Source organism: Heterodontus francisci, chromosome 5, assembly GCF_036365525.1.
Source record: "Heterodontus francisci isolate sHetFra1 chromosome 5, sHetFra1.hap1, whole genome shotgun sequence".
Classification (NCBI taxonomy): domain Eukaryota; kingdom Metazoa; phylum Chordata; class Chondrichthyes; order Heterodontiformes; family Heterodontidae; genus Heterodontus; species Heterodontus francisci.
The window spans coordinates 8,588,517-8,603,574 of record NC_090375.1 but is presented as its reverse complement, the minus strand read 5'-3'; the positions used below and the strand labels follow the sequence as shown (position 1 = coordinate 8,603,574).

Below are 15,058 nucleotides of genomic sequence, written 5' to 3'. Positions count from 1 at the left end.
GGCCAGATGGGATTTATCCTAGGATTCTCTGGGAAGCCAGGGAGGAGATTGCAGAGCCGTTGTTGTTGATCTTTAAGTCGTCATTGTCGACAGGAGTAGTGCCGGAGGACTGGAGGATAGCAAATGTTGTCCCCTTGTTCAAGAAGGGGAGTAGAGACAGCCCTGGTAATTATAGACCTGTGAGCCTTACTTCGGTTGTGGGTAAAATGTTGGAAAAGGTTATAAGAGACAGGATTTATAATCATCTTGAAAAGAATAAGTTCATTTGCGATAGTCACTTTGGAAGGAGTAACAGCAATGCAGAGTACTGGGCTAATGGGAAGATTCTTGGTAGTGTAGATGAGCAGAGAGATCTTGGTGTCCAGGTACATAAATCCCTGAAAGTTGCTACCCAGGTTAATAGGGCTGTTAAGAAGGCATATGGTGTGTTAGCTTTTATTAGTAGGGGGATCGAGTTTCGGAGCCACGAGGTCATGATGCAGCTGTACAAAACTCTGGTGAGGCCGCACCTTGAGTATTGTGTGCAGTTCTGGTCACCGCATTATAGGAAGGATGTGGAAGCTTTGGAAAGGGTGCAGAGGAGATTTACTAGGATGTTGCCTGGTATGGAGGGAAGCTCTTACAAGGAAAGGCTGAGGGACTTGGGGTTGTTTTCGTTAGAGAGAAGGAGGAGGAGAGGTGACTTAATAGAGACATACAAGATAATCAGAGGGTTAGATAGGGTGGATAGTGAGAGTCTTTTTCCTCGGATGATGATGGCAAACACGAGGGGACATAGCTTTAAGTTGAGGGGTGAAAGATATAGGACAGATGTCAGAGGTAGTTTCTTTACGCAGAGAGTAGTAGGGGCGTGGAACGCCCTGCCTGCAACAGTAGTAGACTCGCCAACTTTAAGGGCATTTAAGTGGTCATTGGATAGACATATGGATGAAAATGGAATAGTGTAGGTCAGATGGTCGGCGCAACATCGAGGGCCGAAGGGCCTGTACTGCGCTGTAATGTTCTAATTCTAAAAATTCTAATGGTATTGTGTGGGTTCTCAATGGGAGTAATGGTGTTGGGTGGGTTCTCAATGGGAGTAATGGTGTTGGGTGGGTTCTCAATGGGAGTAATGGTGTTGGGTGGGTTCTCAATGGGAGTAATGGTGTTGTGTGGGTTCTCAATGGGAGTAATGGTGTTGTGTGGGTTCTCAATGGGAGTAATGGTGTTGGGTGGGTTCTCAATGGGAGTAATGGTGTTGTGTGGGTTCTCAATGGGAGTATTGGTGTTGTGTGGGTTCTCAATGGGAGTAATGGTGTTGGGTGGGTTCTCAATGGGAGTAATGGTGTTGGGTGGGTTCTCAATGGGAGTAATGGTGTTGGGTGGGTTCTCAATGGGAGTAATGGTGTTGGGTGGGTTCTCAATGGGTGTAATGGTGTTGGGTGGGTTCTCAATGGGAGTAATGGTGTTGGGTGGGTTCTCAATGGGAGTAATGTTATGGTACATAATGGTATTGGGGGATTTGCATTTGAATTCTGCTCCATCAAATTGCAGTCAAAATGGGGTTGAGAGAAGGGTGAGTGCAATTGTAACCTTAGTCACCCACCTTGTATAGAGTCAACAAGATTGGACACATCCACATCCTACTTCACAATCTTGAGACTGGGATCTTGCCATTCTATGAGCAATTGGTGGGAAACTGGATTCAAGTACATTCAACAGAATGCTGGATGCCCTTGTGCTCTTCCTGCCACCAGCACCCACCTTAACACCCCAAATGTCATGTCCCCTAAGCTGCCTCTACTAGAACTGGGATGACTGGGATAACTTTATGGGGGGAATTTTATGTCTCCCTTGTGGCGGGTTTGGAGGTGAGGGAGAGCATATAATTGGGTGGGCTTGTGGCGGGGGTAGTGGGATTTGGGGTCCTCATCCTGCTGCAATTAGCAATGTGGTGAGCAGCCCTGCCGCTGCACGGGACACACAGCAGGGAAACCCGTGTGGACTGCTTGCTGCCTCTGGGGGAGCAGCGGGGGGAGAGTTCCTCACTAAGAGGCCCTTAGAGCCTGAACGAGGGACCCGACATTGGGAAGGGAGAGGCCACTGAGAGCCACCCCGCTGCCTTACCGACTCCCCTACACCCCCCTCTTCTGCAACCCCCACCCCGCAAGACTCCTCCTGCTCTGACCTACCTGTGGCCTGGGTCCAACGCCACTCCTGGGCCTCACTCCACCAGCAGCAGCCACCGTCTTTTGTGATGGCATGGCTCTGTTAAAAAGCTGCAGGCCTCTGATTGGCTGGCAGCTCTCAGAGAGCGGGACTTCCATCACGGGGTCCTTGATCCTGTGGAAGACCCAACGCTGTCCCATTAATTGATTCGGGGAGCCGGTTCACTTTTGCCGGACATCGCGACCCTCGTTGCCTGGATAAAATCCCTGCCTATGTTTCAACAGTCCCACAGTGTGTTTCCCAATCCTTACAAACTCGAGTTATAACATGGATAAAATTAACAATCACTTGGACAAATGTGGATTAATTAAGGAAAGACAACACAAATTTAAGAGAAAATCATGTCTAACTAACTTGCTTGAGTTTTTCGATGAGGTAACAGAGAGGGTTGATAAGGATAATGCAGTTGATGTGGTTTACATGGACTTCCAAAAGGCTTTTGATAAAGTGTTACATAACGGGTTTGTCAGCAAAGTTAAAACCCATGGAATAAAAGGGACAGTGACAGCATGAATATGATGTTGGCTGAGTGACAGGGAACAGACGAGTGGTGAACGGTTGTATTTCAGACTGGTATATAGTGGGGTTCTCCAGGGGTCAGTGTTCGGACCCCTGCTTTTCTTGATCTATATTAATGACCTAGACTTGGGTGTGCAGGGCACAATTTCAAACTTTGCGGCCCTAGACTTTGAATCTGAGATGGCGACGGCCAGCTCCTCTTCAGCCTTGGAGAAAAGTTATGAGCTCCCTGATGGCCAAGTCATTACTATTGGTAATGAGCATTTCAGGTGCCCAGAAGCCCTTTTCCAACCCTCCTTCCTTGGGATGGTATCTGCTGGGATCCATGAGACCTGTTACAACAGCATCATGAAATGTGATGTAGATATCAGGAAGAATCTGTATGCCAACACTGTCTTGTCTGGTGGAACCACCATGTACCCAGGTATTGCTGATCGGATGCAGAAGGAAATCACATCCTTGGCTCCGAGCACAATGAAGATCAAGATCATTGCTCCACCCGAGAGGAGGTATTCAGTGTGGATCGGAGGATCCATCTTGGCTTCTCTCTCCATCTTCCAGCAAATGTGGATCAGTAAGCAAGAGTATGATGAGTCTGGGCCCTCTATAGCCCATCGCAAGTGCTTCTAACCTGCTGCAGGGTTCGGAATTGGTCCAGGTCTTCTTGACTTACACTATGACCATCACTCGTAACTCTCTTTCTTACACTGGCTCCCCTCTTTCAGCTAGCCTGCTTAGTGTGATTTGCTGGCCTCATTCTCTTTCATGCCCTCACACCACCTCCCACTCCCCCAACTCCGGACCGATTCATGAATCAATTGGCAGATTCGACAAAGTAGCATTGCCGGTGCACAGCTTCATGTGAGAGGATAGTGAGGGGCAATTCGATCAGAGGCTAGCACAATGTAGTTGAGTTTCTGTTTCTGAATGTTTGTTTGTGTACTGGGTGTATCTGTGACTCTGCGATCCTCATCAATTCTCCATCTGAAGCCATGGCCACAGGCTGGTAAAGAACAATTCTTCATCGGGCCCACACGCCGGTTTCATATCACACCCAATTTCTAGGAACAGGAGCCCAGCGTTTAAACTGGGACACAAGGAGGAATCCAACTGTGGGAGCCCCATTTGTTTCATATTAAATTGTCATGACAGGGGAGGGGTGTATTTGAAGGCTGGGGTCAGCGCAGGGCTACGGGGGAGGGGTGTAATTAAATTTAAATTCAATTAATAAAAATCTGGAATTGAAAGCTAGTCTAATGATGGCCATGAAACCATTGTCAATTGTTGTAAAAAACCCATCTGGTTCACTAATGTCCTTTAAGGAAGGAAATCTGATGTCCTTACCTGGTCTGGCCTACATGTGACTCCAGGCCCACAGCAATATGGTGAACTCTTACACACCCTCTGAAATGGCCTAGCAAGCCATTCAGTACCTAACCACTACAAAGTCAATACAGAATGAAACCGGATGGACCACCCGGCATCGACCTAGGCACCAGAAACGACAACGCCAAACCCAGCCCTGTCGACCCTGCAAAGTCCTCCTTACTAACATCTGGAGACTTGTGCCAAAGTTGGGAGAGCTGTCCCACAGACTAGTCAAGCAACAGCCTGACATAGTCATACTCACGGAATCATACCTTACAGACAATGTCCCAGACACTGCCATCACCATCCCCGGGTATGTCCTGTCCCACCGGCAGGACAGACCCAGCAGAGGTGGTGGCACAGTGGTATACAGTAGGGAGGGAGTTGCCCTGGGTGTCCTCAACATCGACATCGGACCCCATGAAGTCTCATGGCATCATGTCAAACATGGACAAAGAAACCTCCTGCTGATTACTACCTACTGCACCCCTCAGCTGATGAGTCAGTACTCCTCCATGTTGAACATCAATTGGAGGAAGCACTGAGGGTGACAAGGGTGCAGAATGTACTCTGGGTGGGGGACTTCAATGTCCATCACCAAGAGTGGCTTGGTAGCACCACTACTGACCGAGCTGGCCGAGTCCTAAAGGACATAGCTGCAAGACTGGGTCTGCGGCAGGTGGTGGGGGAACCAACAAGAGGGAAAAACATACTTAACCTCATCCTCCCCAATCTACCTGTCACAGATGCATCTGTCCATGACAGTACTGGTAGGAGTGACCACCGCACAGTCCTTGTGGAGACGAAGTCCCACCTTCACATTGAGGATACCCTCCATTGTGTTGTGTGGCACTACCACCATGTGAAATGGATGTATTTCGAACAGATCTAGCAACTCAAAACTGGGCATCCATGAGGTGCTGTGGACTGTCAACAGCAGTAGAATTGTACTCAACCACAATCTGTAACCTCATGGCCTGGCATATCCCCCACTCTGCCATTACTATCAAGCTGGGGGATCAACCCTTGAGTGTTGTTGGAGCCACACCCATCCAGGGAAGTGGAGAGTCTTCCATCACATTTCTGACTTGTGCCTTGTAGATAGTGGACAGGCACTGGGGAGTCAGGAGGTGAGTTACTCGCCACAGGATTCCCAGCCTCTGACTTGCACTTGTATCCACAGCATTTATGTAGCTGGTCCAGTTCAGTTTCTGGGCAATGGTGATCCCCCAGGATGTTGTTTGTAGGGGATTCAGTAATCGTAATGACATTGAATGTCAAGGGGAGACATTTAGATTCTCTCTTGTTGGAGATGGTCATTGCCTGGCACTTGTGGGGCATGAATATTATTTGCCCATGCCTGGATATTGTCCAAGTCTTGCTGCATTTCTACAGTATCTGCTTCAGTATCTGAGAGGTCACAAATGGTGCTGAACATTGTGTGAACATCCCCACTTCTGACCTTATGATTGAAGGAAGGTCATTGAGGCAGCTGAAGATGGTTGGGCCTCGGACACTACCCTGAGGAACTCCTGCAGTGATGTCCTGGAGCTGAGATGATTGACCTCCAACAACCACAACCATCATCCTTTTGTGCTAGGTATGACTCCAACCGGCAGAGAGTTTCCCCCCTGATTCCCATTGACTCCAGTTTTGCTAGGGCTCCTTGATACCATACTCTGACAAATGCTGTCTTGATGTCAAGGGCAGTCACTTACACCTCACCTCTCGAGTTCAGCTCTTTTGTCCATGTTTAAACCAAGGCTGTAATGAGGTCAGGAGCTGAGAGTCCCTGGTGGAACCAGTGTGCCCGCAGAATATGTGCAGGTGGTGTGTGTGTGCGCGAGTCTGCAGTGTGTGTATGTGTGTGAGTGTGGGGTTTGTGTTTGTGTGTGGTGAATGAGCAGTGTATATATGAGTGTGGGGTTTGATGTGTATGTGAGTGTGGGGTTTGATGTGTATGGTGTGGGGGTGTGCAGTGTGTGAGTGTGCAGCGTGTGCAGTGTGTGAGTGTGCAGTGTGTGAGTGTGCAGTGTGTGAGTGTGTGCATGTGCAGTGTGATGGGAAACAGTTGTGCAAACTGCCTGCTTTGTCTGATTCCAATTCGGGTTGAGGGATCTGCTGGCTGCCTGAGGAATGGTAACTCAGCCTGAGTTACCCCTCTGGGAGGGGGATAGAGAGTGGAGGGAAATTGGACAAAGGAGACAGTCAGACACTCAGTTAAACTGAACTGCAGCTTTCAATCAAACATTAATATTAAACTGATAGCAAAGTGAAAAATGTATTATTCAAAGAAATTGAAGATGCAAAAGGTGCCAATAAACAAATGACATTCTCAGCTCTGCCCCTGGGCCTCAATTGTTTTTTTTTGGGCTTCCTCCTGCTCTGTGCCTCAATTGGTTGTTCTTGGCTCCTCCTCATGAGCCTCAATGGCCTATGACAGGACAGCGATGGCCCCGTACCTAATAAAGGCAGCAGGGAGCTTGGATGATGTATTATTCATCCCTTGGGTGAGGAGTAGTGGTTGTATTCTGTGAGATTGTAAGTGGTGTTTGACAAACAAAGTTTGGTAGGTGGAAAGGACTGACTTTTATTTGAAGTGTTTGTAATAAGTTCTGCTCTAACTTCTGAACATTGTGGTATTTGTTGGGTGTAGTTCTAAATGCTTGAGTTTGGATTGGTTTGTGTTAAACCTTTTTTAAAAAGGCAGAAGTTCCAGAAGGTAGAGAAGATTGGCTTTAATTTAATGAGTAACTGGTCTCCAATGTGCTTTGAGTCTCTAATGGGTTTTTCTTTGTTCTCTTCATCTCCTGCAGCTTCTAAACCATGGCTGATGTTGCTGCTCTGGTGGTAGATAATGGATCTGGGTTGTGTAAAGCTGGGTTTGCAGGAGATAATGCCCCCAGGGATGTGTTTCCCTCCATTGTGGGAAGGCCACGTCACCAGGTGAGTTCTTTCACTAATTGGAAGGTCTTTTAATCCTGTCCTTTGAGTGTTGGGTGGGAGCTGTGCCCTCCAAAAAAAAAAGCAATTGTATTTGTTAGATCTGTTTCTGGTCTAAAGTCTCTTTCAGTGTCATGTGGCAACCATTGTGTTCGGATTCCATTTTGGGCTTTTATCTAATTCTCCACTTTCCATAGATGCAGATTTGAATCTGGAATTGAAACCTGAGCCTTGGTTTGTGGCTCGGACACAGCTGAGCTGTATGGGATACCTTTGGATATACCTGTGTATTCCTGCTGTTGTCGTTGAATCCTCAACTGACTGTACATTTCCTAATTGCTGGTCTGATTTTTTTTTTATTTAAACCCTGTAATCCGATGGATTTGTTGAGCACGAGGAGGATGTTCAGCCATTTAGTTAAATCGTGGCAGATCTATACATCAACTTCTAACCCTTGTCCAACAAAATCTATTGCTCCATTTTAACATTTCTGACTGACCCTGGACAGTTTTGGGTATGGATTTCCAGATGTGTGCAATGTTTCCTGACATTACCCTGCATGACCTAACTTACTTTGAAGTTGTCCCCGTTTTTATTCTTTGCTTTCCCCAGCCAGGGAAATGGTTTCTCCCTCTGTTTACATTTTTATTCTAAATTCAAAGACCAATATCCTGCCTTCATCATTCTGGTGCATTTGTGCTACACTCTCTCCAAGACACATATATTATTTCTTGGTGTTGTGGCAAGAACTGTCCTGTAGATGGAATATGATCAAGTCTATATATAACTGAAGCATCCCTTTCTCTTCGGAATTCCAGCTTCCTCTATTTTTCCAGCTGAATCTTCCCTTATCCTTTTTTAATGGCTGTGTACATGGATTCTCAAATCCATTTGCTCTTCCACAGTCCCTTCAGTCTCAAAGAAAATATTCTGGTTACTTTGACCTTGCAGGTCTGATCCAGGAGTGCAAGTTATTTACGTTTGGAATACTTTCATTGCACCCAATCCAAGAAAAGTTTTGCAGGTGGGTCACTGGTACAGCATTCCTGTGGAATCTGATGTAAGTGCTATGGCTCAGTGAGTAGCTGAATCGGAAGGTTGTGTCAAGTCCCACTCTAGAGACTTGAGTGTGCTCACTGGACACTGTAGTGCTGTACTGTCAAGAGCTGCCCTCCTGGGAGGATGTTTACTTCATGGAATCAGGGTGTTACTGGTAAGGCCAGCTTTTGTTACCCACCCCTAATTGCCCTTGAGAACTGAGTGTATTGCTAGGCCATTTCAGAGAGCAGTTAAGAGTCAACCACATTGCTGTGGGTCTGGAGTCACATGGGCCAGACCAAGTAAAGACAGTAGATTTCCTTCCCTGAAGCCCATTGGTGAACCAGATGGGTTTTTACAACAATCTGAGTATTGGTGCCATGAAACAGTGACTAGTTTTCAATTCCAGATTTGGATTAATGGAATTTAAATTCCCCCAACTGCTGAGGTGGGATTTAAACCCATAGAATCATAGTTTATGGCACAAAGAGGAATTGGCCTGAACTTCTGAATTACTAGTTCAGTGACATTCCTGCCACAACAGTCTCCCACAACAATATCTAGACATCCTGACTGAACTTCATGGCAAGTGACTTTTATCCCAAAGAGCCCCTTGTGTCAGTAAATGTGGCAGCCAATTAGTACAAGATCATCCCACAAACAGCAAAATAGGTGACTTTGGTTTCCCACCAATTCTGCCTCAACTGTTTCTAATAAAATCCATGTTTCAACCATTGGCCCTCCTTTTTAAAACTAGGACGTAAACAGTGAGACAAAAGAACCGGAAGGGGAATCATTCAGTTCTAATCTGGAATGTGCTGCCTGACAGCAGTGGAAGCTGATTCAATAGTAACTTTCAAAAGGGAATTGGATAAATAAAGGAGAAAGAGCTGTAAGTCAGGAAATAGAAGGGAGGAAAATAACCAATGCAACTCTTATTCAAAAAGGGAGGGACAGAAAGCAGGGAACTATAGGCCAGTTAGCTTAACATCTGTCTTAGGGAAAATGTTAGAAGTTATTAAAGATGTTATCGCAGGGCATTTAGAAAAATTCAAGGTAATCAGGCAGAGTCAACATGGTTCTATGAAAGGGAAATCATATTTAACCAATTTATTGGAGTTCTTTGAGGGAGTTACATATGCTGTGGATAAAGGGGAACTGGTGGATGTATTGCACTTAAATTTCCAGAAGGCAGTTAATAAAGTGCTACATCAATTTATTGCAGAAAATAAAAACTCATATTTGCAGGGGTAACATTTTGGTATGGATAGACGATTGGCTAGCTAACAGGAAACAGGCATAAATGGTCACTTTCTGGTTGGCAAGATGTAACAAGTGGTGTGCCACAGGGATCTGTGCTGGGGCCTCAACATTTTACCATTTCTATAAATGATTTGGATGAAGGAATGGTTGCTAAATATGCTGATTACCAAGATAGGTAGGAAAGTAATTTGTGAAGAGGCCATGAGGCTACAAAGGGATATAGATAGGTTAAGTGAATGGGAAAAGATCTGGCAAATGGAGTATAATGTGGGAAAGTGAAATTCTCCACTTTGGCAGGGAGAATAAAAAAAAAAACAGAATCTAAATGGTGAGGTTGCAGAGCTCAGAGATGCAGTGGGGTCTGGGTGTCCTAGTGCATGAATCGCAAAAAGTTAGTTTGCAGGTACAGCACGTAATTAGGAAAGATAATAGGATGTTATCGTTTATCACGAGGGGAATTGAATACAAAAGTAGGGAGGTTATGCTTCAATTATATGGGGCATTGGTGAGACCACATCTGGAGTACTGTGAACACTATTCTCTTTTTTTTTAAAAGGAAAGATGTAAATGCTTTGGAAGCAGTGCAGAGAAGGTTTACTAGACTTGTACCTGGAATGGGCAGGTTGTCTTGTGAGGAAGGGTTGGACAGGCTAGGCTAGACTTATATCTGTTGAAGTTTAGATGAGTAAGAGGTGACTTGATTGAAACATACAAGACCTTGAAGGGTCTTGACAATGCTCATGTGGAAAGGATGTTTCCCCTTGGGATACTCTAGAACTAGGGGTTGCCCATTAAGATTGGAGAATTTTATTCTCTGGGTCATGCGTCTTTGGAACTCTCCTTCAAAAGTTGGTGGAAGCAGTCTTTGAATATTTTTAAGGTAGATTCTTGATACTCAAGGGAGTGAAAGATTATTTGGTGGGGGGGGGGGGGGTGGTGGTAGGCAGGAATGTGGAGTTGAGGTTACAATCAGATTGGCCAAGATCTTGTCGAGTGGCAGAGCAGGCTCAGGGGGCCAAGTGGCCTATTCCTGTTCCTAATTTGTATGTTCAAGCAATTTACAGGGCTATGGAAAGCAGGAGTGGGATGAATTGGATAGCTAAGGAGACAGCACAATGGGGTGAATAGCTTTTTTTTTCCCCTGTATTTTTAAATTCTATTGAACAGGTAAGGGTAGAGAAACAAAATGCTGAGGTTTGAAGGACCAGAGTTGATTGGCAGGTGGAATGTTAGAGCAGCCTGAATGAAGAATAGAAAACAAGAGCTGATGGAATGGGAAGCAAGAAGAGCTGACTCCAGTGGATTGGGCATCTGATTGGAGGAAGGCTGAGAACTGCAGGATAACACTAACACAATGATCAGTTCCACTGTTCTAGTGGAGGTGTGTTAACCAGGAGAACTGTTCAGCTTTGCTGTTGGGGGGGTGGAGAAATGCAGTGGGACCTGTTGCATCCACTCAAGTAGGCAGATGGGACTTAATGCTCTAAGACTGACCTTCCTACCCTTCCCTTTCTAGCCTCTGCCCATCAGACAGTGCAGCACTTCTTCAATGTGGCTCTGAACTGTGTTGGGGTCCTGGATTTGGCTTTTGCTTACTCCAGCATGAATCCTCCATCATTAGAAGCCTGTACTCTTGCTCCTGAAGCCAATATTTTGTGGCTAGCACGATTCTATCCTTGTGACTCCATTAGATCTGCTGCCCAGTTTAATTCTGGGATGGACACCTTTGCCTGCATGAGGTAAAGAATATTTTTACCTGCCTGTACATCTGTGTATTGGGTGTTCCACAATCTTCCCAACATGAGATAGGTTGGGGAAATACTTCCTATGGCAAGTGCTAAGGGATTCTGATTGGCAGTACCACTGCCATCACAAAACTATTTACTGTATACAGCCCAGATGAGTCAATCTATCAGCCCCTTACCCATTTTCACTATCCAATTGGATTCAGCCTTGATCTGCAACTCGACTCATTCATTACATCGATTAAGGAATTATGGAACTAGTGGTATGCCACAGGGATCTCTGGGGCCTGAACTGTTTACAAATTATATAAATCCCTTGGATGAAGGGACCAGAGGTATGGTTGCTAAATTTGCTGATGACAAAGATGGGTCAGAAAGTAACTTGTGAAAAGGCCAGAAGGGGGTGTACGAAGGGATATGGACAGATTAAGTGAGTGGGCAAGGATCTGGCAAATGGAGTTTAATGTGGGAAAGTGTGAAATTGTTCATTTTGACAGGAAGAATAAAGCATATCTAAATGGTGAGAGATTGCAGAGCTGAGATGCAGAGGGATCTGGGTGTCCTAGTGCATGAATTGCAAAAGGTTAGTATGCAGGTACAGCACATAATGAGGAAAACTTTAGGAATGTTTATCATGAGGGGAATTGACTACAAAAGTAGGGAGGTTATGTGTCATTTATACAGGGCATTGGTGAGACCACATCTGGAGTACAGTACTGGTCTCATTATTTAAGGAAGGATGTAAATATGTTGGAGACAAAAGAGAAGGTTTACTGGACTAATACCTGGAATGAGCGGGCTGTCTACAAGGAAAGGTTGGACAGGCGAGGCTTGTATCCACTGGAATTTAGAGTAAGAGGCGACTTGATTGAAACATGTGATCCAGAGAGGTCTTGACAGGGTGGATGTGGAAAGGATGTTTCCCCTTGTGGCAGAATCTAGAACTAAGGGGTCACCTATTTAAGACAGATGAGGTGAACTTTTTTTGGGTCGTGAGTCTTTGGAATGCTGTTCCTATAAAAGGCAGTGGAAGCAGATTCTTTGAATATTTTTAAGGCAGAGGTAGGTAGATTCTTGATAAGCAAGGGGATGAAAGGTTATCGGGGGCAGGTAGAAATGTGGAGTAGTCAGTTCAGCCATGAACTTATTGAACAGCCGAGTGGCCGCCTCCTTCTCTAATTAGTAAGTACATCTGCATGGTATAAATATCCAACTTCAATTCAAGTCTGTACTCACTTTTCTTGGACACCTACTGATACCACACACTCTACTGCCTCGACACTATCAAAGGGATGCCGAAATAGCATTTAATACAGTTCCAGCATTACAAGCTCAAGGAACAGCATCTCCTAAACTGATTAAGCACACTACAGCCTGCCGGACTGAACATTGAGTTCAATAATTTCAGAGCATGATGGGGAGGCCCCCCATTGTACTTTATTTTTAGTTTTTCTTTTTATACATTCAAAAAAAAAAAATTTATCTTAGTTTGTTCAGTTTGCTTACCCACTTTTTTCATGTTTGTGCTTGTGGCTGTTCAGGTTTCAGTCCATTTACACCCTATCTGTACTGATGCTTTGTCTTTTAACATACCGTTAACATATTATTTGCCTTTGCTCCACGACCTTCTGGTCGGTTATTCTGTGACCTTGTCCTATCTACACCTCTTATCTCTTGCCCCACCGCTGCTTTACTTGCTTAAAACCTTTCACATTTCTAATATTTGCCAGTTCTGAAGAAGGGTCACTGACCTGAAACATTAACTCTGCTTCTCTCCGCAGATGCTACCAGACCTGAGTATTTCCAGCATTTCTTGTTTTTATTCCAGCGTTTCATTCCTGCTTTTGTATTCTGTATGTCAGCCAATAAAGGAAAGCATTCCATACACACACTACTTTATTTAGCTATCCTGCCACCTTCAGAAACCTGTGGACATGCACTTCAAGATTTCTCACTACTTCTACCCATCTCATATCCTCCCATTTATTGTGTATTCCCTTGCTTTGCTTGCCCTCCCCAAATGCATTACCTCTCTTGATTGGCAAATGGAATTCACTTTTCTGCCCACTCAACCAAACTACTGGTATCATTCTGGAGTCTACAGCTATCCTCTATCAACTACACGGCCAATTTTTGTATCCTCTGCAAATTTCCCAATCATGCCTCCCAAATTAAGTCCAAGTCATTAATCTGCATCACAAACAACAAGGGACCCAACACTTCCCTGTGGAACACCACTGGAAACCACTTACCATTTGCAAATACATCTGTCAAACATTACACATGATTTCCTGTCACTGAGCCAATTTTGGATTGAACTCTCCACATTCCCCTTTATCCCATGGGCTTCCTTTTACTTTTTCTGGCCATATACAATTATATTACAAGTGTAGTTAATACAGGTGTCTGGACACCTCTATCTCCAACTTCAGCCCTGATCTGAGCATGTTCAACTGTTTTCTCGAGCTGAGCATAACACACAAGGAAATCTATTTTAAATGCTTTTGCATTCATTAGAAGCCCTGGATATAGGTCAGAACAGAAGCTCCCTGATGGCTTTTAGTGTCGGTCTCTTTGCCCTGGTTTACTGTGAATTGATCTTTTTGTTTTTATTCCTCATTCTAGGGGGTGATGGTTGGAATGGGTCAGAAAGACAGTTATGTTGGTGATGAAGCTCAGAGCAAGAGGGGAATTCTGACCCTGAAGTATCCAATCGAACATGGCATTGTGACCAACTGGGATGACATGGAGAAGATCTGGCATCACACCTTCTACAATGAACTGCGAGTGGCCCCAGAGGAGCATCCAGTTCTCCTCTCTCAGGCACCTCTCAACCCCAAAGCCAACCGGGAGAAAATGACCCAGATCATGTTTGAGACCTTCAACACACCGGCCATGTATGTTGCCATTCAAGCCGTACTGTCCTTGTACGCCTCTGGCCGCACGACTGGCATTGTGCTGGATTCTGGTGATGGTGTGACCCACACTGTACCAATTTATGAAGGGTATGCCTTGCCTCATGCCATCCTGAGATTAGACCTGGCTGGCCAGGATCTGACTGACTACTTGATGAAGATCCTGACTGAACGTGGGTATTCCTTCACAACCACAGCCGAGAGGGAGATCGTGCGTGACATCAAGGAGAAACTTTGCTATGTGGCCCTCGACTTTGAATCTGAGATGGCGACGGCCAGCTCCTCTTCAGCCTTGGAGAAAAGCTACGAGCTCCCTGATGGCCAAGTCATTACCATTGGTAATGAGCGTTTCAGGGCACCAGAAGCCCTTTTCCAACCCTCTGTCCCTGGGATGGAATCTTCTGGGATCCATGAGACCTGTTACAACAGCATCATGAAATGTGATGTAGATATCAGGAAGGATCTGTATGCCAACACTGTCTTGTCTGGTGGAACCACCATGTACCCAGGTATTGCTGATCGGATGCAGAAGGAAATCACATCCTTGGCTCCGAGCACAATGAAGATCAAGATCATTGCTCCACCCGAGAGGAAGTATTCAGTGTGGATCGGAGGATCCATCTTGGCTTCTCTCTCCACCTTCCAGCAAATGTGGATCAGTAAGCAAGAGTATGATGAGTCTGGTCCCTCTATAATCCATCGCAAGTGCTTCTAACCTGCTGCAGGGCTTTTACTTGCCAGGTTTAGTTCACTTACAATATAACCTGCAGTCTCTGCTCTATCTTTGTATCCTGTTGCATACATCCTGCTTCCTTTTACAATTCCTCTTTCCACCTCTAACTCGAATTGGAATCTAAGTTGGGTACTGGAGACAGTTTTGTGAGTAGAGTTCAATTGCCTGTTAAGGGGAGGGTTGAAAGGAACATCACTCCTGTTTAGGAGCAGGTTTATCACATCTCTCCCAAAGGCCTCAATACTAATACTCAACATTGAGTAATGAATTTGTATCTTGCAATTTTAGAAGTAACTGCATTCTGAAATAAACCTTTGTCAAATGAT

The 15,058-nt window shown here is 45.2% G+C and overlaps 2 protein-coding genes across 2 annotated transcripts in view; both read left to right on the top strand.

Moving 5' to 3' along the window:
* LOC137369715 (actin-2-like) overlaps positions 1 to 15,058 on the top strand; it is a 26,911-nt gene extending 11,853 nt beyond the window's left edge. Inside the window, exons 2-3 of the mRNA XM_068031075.1 lie at positions 6,912 to 7,041; positions 13,710 to 15,058. Of these exons, the coding sequence (XP_067887176.1) occupies positions 6,922 to 7,041; positions 13,710 to 14,714 (1,125 nt within the window). The 5' untranslated portion in view covers positions 6,912 to 6,921 and the 3' untranslated portion in view covers positions 14,715 to 15,058. The remainder of the gene's footprint in view (positions 1 to 6,911; positions 7,042 to 13,709) is intronic.
* On the top strand, positions 2,897 to 3,363 carry LOC137369511 (actin, cytoskeletal 3). The gene has a single exon (XM_068030768.1). It carries the CDS (start codon positions 2,908 to 2,910, stop codon positions 3,355 to 3,357), a length of 450 nt encoding a protein of 149 aa, XP_067886869.1. The 5' UTR covers positions 2,897 to 2,907; the 3' UTR covers positions 3,358 to 3,363.

Coding starts and splice junctions, on each gene's coding strand:
- LOC137369511 (XM_068030768.1), top strand. CDS start 2,908: ATGGCGACGGCCAGCTCCTCTTCAGCCTTGGAGAAAAGTTATGAGCTC.